A 12,033-nucleotide genomic window follows, 5' to 3' on the forward strand; every position below is an offset into this window, starting at 1 on the left:
TGTTATTGTCTCTGGAACGGAGGAGGCGCAGGAGGTGGTCTCTATGATAGAGCAGTACACGGAGGCTTCTGGTTCTAAAGTCAACCATGAAAAGAGTGAAGTTTTCTGGATGGGTGAGGAAGGTGAAAGCTTCGTACTTCCGGATGCCTTCCCAGAGCCCCAGCAGGAAATTAAAGTGTTGGGCATCAAATTTGGTCCTGGTGACTATGGTCATCGAAATTGGGAAAGCAGGTTGGTGTGTGCCAATGCCAAAGTAGCAAGCTGGAAGAAATGGAAGCTTTCATTGAGGGAGAGGGTTGACTTGATCAAAACGTACCTGGTCCCAATTTTTTTATATGTCAGCTTCGTCTGTATCTTGCCAGTATCTCTCTATGCAAGGGTGTACAGCTGCTTTTTCCAACTGTTATGGGGAAGTAGGCTGAACCTGATCAAACGCAATGTAACTTACCTGTCTAGGCGGGAGGGTGGCCTAGGAATGGTCAACCCAATAGTTTTCTTTTCTCTGCTGTTTTTAAAGTACAATCTTGGTAACATGCTAGCAGAGAACCCGCCGGGATGGGTGGGTATTTTTCAATCTTGTTTTAGGCCTTTTCTGCGATGCTGGGAAGATGGCGGGCCAGTGAAAAGTCTGAGAGTCCGACATGGCAAGCTCCCGGCTTATGTTGCCCCATGTCTGAAAATACTTCGGCAGTGGCAGGTGACAGTGGAGGATATCAAGTCCCTCCCCAGGAAGCTTCTGGAGAAGAGGATTTTGGGCTCTGCTTTCAGTGTGTCACTGGCCTTAAGGGATTGCCCAGGCTCTGTAATGAGGGAGGGATTGCGTTTAATCAATTTAGAAAGAATCCCCTTGAAGTTTAGGGATCAAGCCTGGCTCGCTTTCCATGGAAGGCTCTATGTGAGAGGGAACTTGAAGCATCGCCCTGTGGATGATCGGGATTGTCCTAGAGCGGAGTGTGTTGGTAAAGTGGAGTCTATGGACCACTTTTTGCTCCAGTGTCCCTTTAACATAGAGGTGTATAAAAAGGTGGGGAGGGCTCTAGGCATCCCCTTTTTCTATCGCATGAGTTATGCGGAGTGGGTGTATGGGGCATTTCCGACTCACTGGGATTTTGATTTGGATACACTGTTTTTAGTTAGTATAGTTGTCCGTTACTTCACATGGAATGCACGGTGCCAGATTACCCTGCGGAAGAAAGTCCTCTCTGTTGAGGTGGTGGTGCACGATATTCTGGGTGAGGTTGGGAAAATTCGGGGTCTTGAGAAGGGCAGGGAGCCTCGGGCAGTCTGGATAAGGGCGTGGAGGAATATCAGACCTGCCTTTGGTGAACTGCCCATCTCTGGGTGAGGAGCTCTTTTCTTTTTCTGGTTCTTTCACTCCCTTAGCTTTTGTTGGTTAATATCTTCTTTTTGAAGAAGGGCTGCATGCATAATGGGTGCGGGATTGTTTCTTAACCTCACAAGTTTGATGTCTGGTGTAATGGTGTGAGTCGTAATAGGATTTATGTTATTGCTGTAAAGTATTTTCTTTTTTTGGTTTGAGAGCAGTTTTGCTATATTTATTTTAATTTATGTAAATATGTATATATTTATGTATATTTATATATTGTGATTTTATGCTTAATGATTGCAAGACTTTTAATAAAGAAAAATTGGGAAGAATGTTCCTTACATTGATGATCAGCGGGAAGAATGTTCCTTACATTGGTGATCGGTGGGAAGAATGTTCCTTACATTGGTGATCGGTAGGAAGAATGTCCCTTACATTGGTGATCAGTAGGAAGAATGTCCCTTACATTGGTGATCAGTGGGAAGAATGTTCCTTACATTGGTGATCAGTGGGAAGAATGTTCCTTACATTGGTGATCAGTGGGAAGAATGTTCCTTACATTGGTGATCAGTGGGAAGAATGTTCCTTGCATTGGTGATCAGCGGGAAGAATGTTCCTTGCATTGGTGATCAGTGGGAAGAATGTTCCTTACATTGGTGATCGGTAGGAAGAATGTCCCTTACATTGGTGATCAGTAGGAGAATGTCCCTTACATTGGTCATCGGTGGGAAGAATGTTCCTTACATTGGTGATCAGTGGGAAGAATGCTCCTTACATTGGTGATTGGTGGGAAGAATGTTCCTTACATTGGTGATCAGTGGGAAGAATGCCCCTTACATTGGTGATCGGTAGGAAGAATGTCCCTTACATTGGTGATCAGTGGGAAGAATGTTCCTTACATTGGTGATCAGTGGGAAGAATGCCCCTTACATTGGTGATCAGTGAGAAGAATGTTCCTTACATTGGTGATCAGTGAGAAGAATGTTCCTTACATTGGTGATCAGTGGGAAGAATGTTCCTTACATTGGTGATCAGTGGGAAGAATGTTCCTTACATTGGTGATCAGTGGGAAGAATGTTCCTTACATTGGTGATCAGTGGGAAGAATGCTCCTTACATTGGTGATCAGTGGGAAGAATGTTCCTTACATTGGTGATCAGTGGGAAGAATGTCCCTTACATTGGTGATCAGTAGGAAGAATGTCCCTTACATTGGTGATCGGTGGGAAGAATGTTCCTTACATTGGTGATCAGTGGGAAGAATGTTCCTTACATTGGTGATCAGTGGGAAGAATGCTCCTTACATTGGTGATCGGTGGGAAGAATGTTCCTTACATTGGTGATCAGTGGGAAGAATGCCCCTTACATTGGTGATCAGTGGGAAGAATGTCCCTTACATTGGTGATCAGTGGGAAGAATGTTCCTTACATTGGTGATCAGTGGGAAGAATGTTCCTTACATTGGTGATCAGTGGGAAGAATGCTCCTTACATTGGTGATCAGTGAGAAGAATGTTCCTTACATTGGTGATCAGTGGGAAGAATGTTCCTTACATTGGTGATCAGTGGGAAGAATGTTCCTTACATTGGTGATCAGTGGGAAGGAATGTTCCTTACATTGGTGATCAGTGGGAAGAATGTTCCTTACATTGGTGATCAGTGGGAAGAATGCTCCTTACATTGGTGATCAGTGGGAAGAATGTTCCTTACATTGGTGATCAGTGGGAAGAATGTTCCTTACATTGGTGATCAGTGGGAAGAATGTCCCTTACATTGGTGATCAGTGGGAAGAATGCTCCTTGCATTGATGTCTAATCGAAAAAATTCTCCCTATAGTGGTGGTCAGTGGCTAGAATGCCCCTTACTTTGATGGCTAGTGGAAAAAACGTTCCTCACATTGGTGCTCAGTGAGAAGAAAGCCCCTTACTTTGATGGCCAATGGGAAGAATGTTCCTTACTTTGGCGGTCAGTGGGAAGAATGCCCATTGGTGGCCAGTGGGAAGAATCTTCCTTACTTTGGTGGTCACACATACAGACAGCTAAAACAATCCTTGATGTTAAGCTGCTGGCTCTGCCAAGTGTTATTGGCCCCAGAAAAATGCAGACACCATCAAATGAAAGGTCAATCAGCTACAGCACAAGGAACCCCTTGTAATCTCCAGTTGAACTCCAGACTTTTATGGAAACTTGGTTGAGAATAGCTGATAAAGACCCTCCGAACACCAGGAAACTCCACTATATACAGATTTCAGAGAGTCAAGCTCTGGTCTGCCCCTTCCACCTTCTAAAGCTCACCAATGACTATCAGCAGAAGTGGTGGGCAAGAGGAAGCATGACAGAGTGCCACCTATTGGTCAGTGTACATATAATCAAGTGTCTGGAGCTACATACATTCCCGTAGAGGCCAGCTATGGTTTGTGTTTTCAGTTTTGTGGCTGCTGGTAAATCAATGAAAATACGTTCCTAATTTCCATCTGTAAGGCAATAATTAATGATGGCGAAAACTCAGTCCCATTGATCTTACTCTCTCTGCTGACATTCCATAGACTTCAGATGAAAATACTAAAGATGTTTGATATGTGAGGATACGGATGGCTTGTCTGTAGAACAATGTGGGATGACGGGGACCCTCACACAAAACAGAGGTGGCTCCACAGGATGACAGTGCTCTGAGCGTCTCATTCACACAGCTGCTTACTCAGCAGTAGAATCAGTCGGCTCTGCGATTTTTAAATTGTCATGACATCAAAGTGTTGTGTCTCCAACCATCCCCCTTTTTCCATTTGCAAAAACCACTCAGAGTTTGAATAGCAATTTACTGTCAGAGCTCTCCTGGATGAGTTCTATAGAGGAATGAGATATTAAAGGGCATGGTCATGTGATCATATCGATCACCCCCTCTCCCCTGCAAGAGCCTTGGAATAGTCACATGACCAGACCCGGTAGCATTTTGTAGCCAAAGGAATCATTATCTTGCAGGGTACTTGCTGACCGCAATACGTATATATAAGTTGCAGGTTTGCAAGTGGTTTACTGGGGTTATGGCTGAAGCTATCAGTCATAACCCTTGTGTTTTTTTTTCTTCAGCTTTCTCATGAAAGCAGTCCAAGTGGCTCATTAACAGCTGGATCGCTTTCAGAAGTGGTGGGCTATCATTTTTACCGGTGCGCCAGGGAAAAACGCTCCAACGGTGCACCCTGCTGATCACAGAGGCGAAAAGAGCCCAGATTGTCTCTGTTCGCCTCTATGGCCTTGAAGGACCAAAGTGACGTCATGACGCCACATACGGTTTAGGAAGGTAACTATTTTTTTTAAAGCAAAAGATAATTTTTCCTCTCCATAAAGAGGACCTGTCATCCTTATTTTTATTACAGGATGCAGATATATATATACATATACTAGGCTGTATATACTCAGACTCCCTTAAATTATTCACTCTTTGTTATATTGCAGCCATTTTCTAAAATCATTTAAGTTAATTTTTTTCCTCATTAATGTACACACAGAACCCCATATTGGCAGAAAAACCTAGAATTGTTGACATTTTTCCAGATTTATTAAAAAAGAAAAACTGAAATATCATACAGTCCTAAGTATTCAGACCCTTTGTTCAGCATTGAGTCTTTTTGGGAAAGATGCAACAAGTTTTTCACACCTGGATTTGGGGATCCTCGGCCATTCCTCCCTGCAGATCCTCTCCAGTTCTGTCAGGTTGGATGGTAAACGTTGGTGGGCGGCCATTTTTAGGTCTCTCCAGAGATGCTGAATTGGGTGTAAGTCATGGCTCTGGCTGGGCCATTCAAGAACAGTCACAGAGTTGTTGTGAAGGCGCTCCTTCGTTATTTTAGCTGTGTGCTTAGGGTCATTGTCTTGTTGGAAGGTAAACCTTCGGCCCACTCTGAGGTCCTGAGCACTCTGGAGAAGGTTTTCGTCCAGGATATCCCTGTACTTGGCTGCATTCATCTTTCCCTCAATTGCAACCAGGCGTCCTATCCCTACAGCTGAAAAATACCCCCACAGCATGATGCTGCCACCACCATGCTTCACTGTTGGGACTGTATTGGACAGGTGATGAGCAGTGCCTGGTTTTCTCCACACATACCGCTTAGAATTAAGGCCAAAAAGTTCTATCTTGGTCTCATCAGACCAGAGAATCTTATTTGTCACCATCTTGAAGTCCTTCGGGTGTTTTTTTTAGCAAACTCCATGCAGGCTTTCATGTGTCTTGCACTAAGGAGAGGCTTCCGTCGGGCCACTCTGCCATGAAGCCCCAACTGGTGGAAGGCTGCAGTGATGGTTGACTTTCTACAACTTTCTCCCATCTCCTGACTGCAGCTCTGGAGCTCAGCCACAGTGATCTTTGGGTTCTTCTTTACCTCTCTCACCAAGGCTCTTCTCCACCGATAGCTCAGTTTGGCCGGACGGCCAGCTCTAGGAAGGGTTCTGGTCGTCCCAAACGTCTTCCATTTAAGGATTATGGAGGCCACTGTGCTCTTAGGAACCTTAAGTGCAGCAGAAATGTTTTTTGTAACCTTGGCCAGACCCGTGCCTGTCTCTGAGCTCTTCAGGCAGTTCCTTTGACCTCATGATTCTCATTTGCTCTGACATGCACTGTGAGCTGTAAGGTCTTATATGGACATGTGTGTGGCTTTCCTAATCAAGTCCAATCAGTATAATCAAACACAGCTGGACTCAAATGAAGGTGTAGAACCATCTCAAGGATGATCAGAAGAAATGGACAGCACCTGAGTTAAATATATGAGTGTCACAGCAAAGGGTCTGAATACTTAGGACCATGTGATATTTCAGTTTTTCTTTTTTAATAAATCTGCAAAAAATGTAAAAAAAATCTGTGTTTTTCTGTCAATATGGGGTGCTGTGTGTACATTAATGAGGAAAAAAATGAACTTAAATGATTTTAGCAAATGGCTGCAATATAACAAAGAGTGAAAAATTTAAGGGGGTCTGAATACTTTCCGTCCCACTGTATATATATATAGATAGATAGATAGATAGATAGATAGATAGATAGATAGATAGATAGATAGAGATATATCTTCTCTCTCTCTCTCTCTATATCTATATCTATATATATATATATATATATATATATATATATACACACACATACAAATACTAGGCTGTATATACAGTATATATCAAATACACTGCCTGCATGCCACTAACTAACCTGCCTAATCTCTCTTCATTCATAATTATACTATATAGGTCCGCCGTGTAAGCAGCCTTATATAGTGTGGGGCGTGGACTTAACCCCCTGGGCAGGGTGCCTTTGGCCAATCATGGCTCTCTCAGCAGAGCGTGCTGTGATTGGCCAAAGCATGCCGGTCAGGTGCGTAACTATGGGGCATTCCGTTGCGCTCACATTTGCCGGGAACGCTCCATAATGTTCCGTATTCGCTGAACAGGCGAACACCTGATGTTGGAGTCAAACGTAAGGCTCATCCCTACTTCATTAAAGTGTATTTATTTATTATTATTTTTTTATTTGAAAAACCACTGCGCAAATAAAACTTTCCATAAAAAATTGCAACGATTTTATTCCCTGGGGCCTCTGCTAAAAATATATATATATATATATATATATATATATATATACAATGTTTGGGGGGTTGTAAGTAATTGTACTAGTACTGATTTAAAACTTGTAAAACAAAAATTGGCAATGAGGGTAAGCTCACACTGAACTCACACAATTTCAAACCCGCATTTCAGTGCAAGTTTGTTGGGGGAGTGGGGGGGGGGGAGAGGGGCGGTTTGAAAGACATCTGTGCGGGTTCCTGCACAAACGTCTATTGGCATTGCCCCCGAAGTCGCCAACAGTAGCGCAGGAACTACTTTTGGAAATCGGCGTGGTGCCGCAAAGTCGGCGTCGCACCGATGGTGACAGTGCCATTGCCAGCAATAGGCTGCGATTTGGCATGCAATTTGACATTGTGCCGATGTAAACGGGGGGGGGGGGGGGAGGGGGGGGGCTTAAAGCCTAGTCTTCAAGTGGATAAGGTATGTAACGAAAAACGGAAAGATTTTCTTTATTATTGTGATTAGCACGTTAATGAGAGTGGGGTGCGGAGGAACTAGGGAATGACAAGATATAATCACATTAAACTTCAGCTTTAATCGCTGCAGACACTTCGATTGGATAGCCGGGCACAGGAGAGGCAGCCGCCATCTGTTGCATGATTGTTGAGTTTTACTTGTTGCTACCTGAGAGCCGCACTGGGGATTGGAGCGGACAGGGGAGCCGTTCCAATATAAAGAGACAAAGCAAATAAGGTTTCACTGAAGCAGTAAATAAGGATGGATTCAGGCTAAAGGAACTACGCTGCAGCTGGACTCCGGGGAAATCGCTACACCTAGAGATGAAATACGTGTAATTGCTGTTTTATCTGTTCAAAAGATTTGTATTGCTCTCTATACAGTTCTGAGATTTGCACAGCACAGCTTTGTCTGCCAGGAAAAGGGGCCCTGTTCTTTCTCTGCTGCAGTTTCACTTTCACTTACAGCTATTCCCACACCCACCCTACTTTGTGATTGGACAGTAAGAGGAGGAAGCAACACGGCTTCAGTCTTCCCTTTATCAGCATGCCCCTTGCACCGCAACACACCCACCTTTTCTGCTTCTCTTTGCCCTCTATGTCCCTGTACACACGGTCAGAGATTTTGCCAACCAAATCCGTCTGATTTTGTCCGTCGGATTTAGTCCGACGGATTGTGTCCGAAACTGTTGCATACACACGGTCGGGCCAAGTTGGCGAAAAATCCGATCTTTCAGAACGTGATGACGTCATTTTATTACGATGGGACTACATTCAGGCTAGTAGCCAATAGCTTTGATGTAGGAATTTGATCTGAGCATGCGTGGCACTTGGTCCGATCAAAATGCTATACACATGATTGGATTAGGTCCGACCGGCCCAGTTGGTCGGGAAATATTTCCAACATGTTGGAAAATTGGGTCGGAAGGAATCAGTCCGATGCATACCACACACAGTCGGATTATCTGACGACACGGTCCGATAAGACGCATTCCGACAGATTGTCCGACCGTGTGTACACGGGCTTATGAGCTCTGCTGTACAGGGGCTGCAAAAATCTGATACTAAGTCAAATTCAGGTGCTTACATAAAAAATAAAAAAATAAAAACATTTATTAGTTGTTATAATTATTCATTATTTATTACTATATTATTTACAATATATTTATATTATTGTAAAATGTATTACATTATATTGCTAATATAACAAATATATTATAAATAATATAGTAATAAATAATCTAATAAATATATTATTAATATAATACAATAATATAAATATATTATAAATAATATAGTAGTAATTTGTTTAATAAATATATTATAGTTATATTATTATAATATTTATTATAGGAAATGTTATATTTAATTAATACACAGCTGCATTAAATTGTGTCTTTTATAGCTGCCTGCAATTTATCTAAACCCAGGTCAAATTCAGGTGCTTTATACCCTGTTTCCCTGAAAATAAGACCTAGCATGATTGTCGGTTATGGCTGCAATATAAGCTCTACCCCCCAAATAAGCCCTACCCTGTTTCCGCAAAAATAAGCTCTACCCTGAAAATAAGACCTACAAGGACTTTAAAGCGGAGGTCCACCCTAAAGTGGACCTTCCGCTCATTGGATTCCTCCCCCCCTCCGGTGCCACAATTGGCACCTTTCGGGGGGAGGGGGGTGCAGGTACCTGTACAGTACAGGTATCTGCACCCACTTCCGGGATAGCTCTCTGCGGAAAGGGGCGTAGATTACGCCCCTTTCCGAAAGTCCCCCGCTACCTGCTGGGAAACACACAGATCCCAGAGGCAGCGGGTCCATCCTTATTGCGCAGCGCGACTCGTGCATGCGCAGTAGGGAACCGGGAAATGAAGCCGAAAGGCTCCACTTCCTGATTCCCATACCCAAGATGGCGGCGGCAGCACCCGAGAGACGATCGAGAGATCGGCTTCGGGTGCCGACATCGCGGGCGCGCTGGACAGGTAAGTGTCACTATTTTAAAAGTCAGCAGCTGCAGTATTTGTAGCTGCTGGCTTTTAAAAAAAAAAAACGCGGACTCCCGGCGCACTCCCGCTTTAACTAGGGCTTATTTGGGTGGTAGGGCTTATATTGCAGCCATCACCGACAATCACACTAGGTCTTATTTTCGGGGAAACGGGGTAATATATTTATATTATTGTATTATGTATTATATTATATTGATAATATATTCATTAAATTATTTTATTACTATATTATTTATAATACATATATTACATCATAGTTATATTATTGTAATATGTATTATATTGATAGTATATTTCTAAAATTAATTATTACTATATTATTTATAGTACATGTATTACATTATAGTTCTATTAAACTGATATTTGTTATAATAAATATTATTTTTAATTAATACATAGCTGCATCAAATTGTGTCTTTTAGATCTGCCTGCAATTTATCTAACCCCAAGTCAAATTCATGTGCTTGCATTTTAAAAACACAATTCTTAATTATTTATTGCTATATTATTTATAATATATGTATATTATTGTAATATGTATTATATTGATAATATATTTATACAATTATTACTATATTATTTAAAATGCACTCATATTATAGTTATATTATTATAATATTTAATATGTTATAATATAACTATAATATAATACCTATTATAATAATATAACATAATAGTTATACTAATATAATATTTATTATATTAAATATTATTTTCAGTGAATACATAGCTGCATTAAATTGTGTCTTTTATAGCTGTCTGCATATTATCTAAAACAAGTCAAATTCAGGTACTTGCATTTTAAAAACACAATTCTTAATTATTTATTGCTATATTATTTATAATATATGTATATTATTGTAATATGTATTATATTGATAATATATTTATACAATTAATTATTACTATATTATTTAAAATGCACTCATTATATTATAGTTATATTATTATAATATTTACTATGTTATAATATAACTATAATTATTATTATAATAATATAACTATAATATAATAGTTATATTAATCTAATATTTATTATAGTAAATATTATTTTCAGTGAATACATAGCTGCATTAAATTGTGTCTTTTATAGCTGTCTGCAATTTATCTAAAACAAGTTAAATTCAGGTACTTGCATTTTAAAAACACAATTATTAAATATTTATTGCTATATTATTTATAATATAAGTATATTATTGTAATATGTATTATATTGATAATATATTTATACAATTATTACTATATTATTTATAATACATTTATTACAATATATTTATATTAACCTGATATTTAATATTTATTATATTAAATATTATTTTTAATTAATACATAGCGGCATTAAATTGTGTCTTTCATATCTGCCTGCAATTTATCTAAACCCTAGTCAAATTTAGGTGCTTGCATTTTAAAAAACACACTTATTAATTTTTTATTACAATATTATTTATAATATATGTATATTATTTTAATATGTATTATATTGCTAATATATTTCTAAAATGAATTATTACTATATTATTTATAATACATTTATTACATTATAGTTATATTAAACTGATATTTATTATATTAAATATTATTTTTAATTAATACACAGCTGAATTAAATGGTGTCTTTTATATCTGCCTGCAATTTATCCAAACCCAAGTCAAATTCAGGTGCTTGCATTTTAAAAACACACTTCTTAATTTTTTATTACTATATTATTTATAATGTATATTATTTTAATATGTATATTATTATATATATTTAATATGTATTGTATTGTATATTAATAATATATTTCTAAAATGAATTACTACTATATTATTTATAATGCACTCTTTATATTATAGTTATATTATTATAATATTTATTATAATATACTATAATATAATACATATTATAATAATATTTATATTATTATAATAATTATTATTTTCATTGAATAAACGGCTGCATTAAATTGTGTCTTTTATATATGCCTGCAGTTTGTCTAAACCCAAGTCAAATTCAGGTGCTTACATTTAAAAAACACATTTAATAAATATTATTATTATATTATTATTTATTAAATATTATTATTAATTTAACTTCGGTTGCCAGCAGTTTAGACATTAATGGCTGTGTGTTGAGTTATTTGGAGGGGACATCAATTTTACACTGTTTTAATATATATTTAATGATTTTGATGATAATTTAGCATGCAATTTGCGAGGTCCCTCTGCAGCTCACAATGGAGCAATAGTCCGGATACTCTGTATACATTTATTGTTTTTTTTGTTTGTTTTTTTTTTATTTCTATTCTGACCGAGGTTCTCTTTGATCTCCAGGTCAGCTTGTTTGCTGGATAAAAAGAGTAAAGTCAGAATGAGAGTAGAAATTGTGTTATTGTGTTGCAATTGAAGTGTTCTATTTTTTTTTTTTTTTTTTTTTAGACCGCAAATTCAATTTGCTGCAGACGGTTCTTGTGTTGTCTATGAGTCACACGAGCCTGTGAAATGGGCTTCTTCGCACATCTGCGGGTGGGTGAAGGCAAATCAACAAGCGGCAAATTTTGCAACAACAACTTTTAATTAGTGTCTCCTGAAATTACATTTACACTTCCATCTTCTGCAATCGTTCTGTAGCTTTGAGCACAGGGTTGAATTTAATACATATGTATTTGTT

At 38.8% G+C, this 12,033-nt stretch overlaps 1 protein-coding gene across 2 annotated transcripts in view; it reads left to right on the top strand.

The window, feature by feature from the left end:
- CHRNA2 (cholinergic receptor nicotinic alpha 2 subunit) overlaps positions 1–12,033 on the top strand; it is a 165,238-nt gene that overhangs the window by 110,755 nt on the left and 42,450 nt on the right. Inside the window, exon 2 of one of the 2 annotated variants that reach the window (XM_077489226.1) lies at positions 11,802–11,888. The exons of the other annotated variant lie outside the window; for it this stretch is intronic. Within the exon in view, the coding sequence (XP_077345352.1) occupies positions 11,865–11,888 (24 nt within the window). The 5' untranslated portion in view covers positions 11,802–11,864. The remainder of the gene's footprint in view (positions 1–11,801; positions 11,889–12,033) is intronic. 2 annotated transcript variants of the gene reach the window in all.

This window comes from Lithobates pipiens, unplaced genomic scaffold, assembly GCF_037356315.1.
Source record: "Lithobates pipiens isolate NorthernLeopardFrog02 unplaced genomic scaffold, aLitPip1_a1.2 Scaffold_18, whole genome shotgun sequence".
Lineage (NCBI taxonomy): Eukaryota > Metazoa > Chordata > Amphibia > Anura > Ranidae > Lithobates > Lithobates pipiens.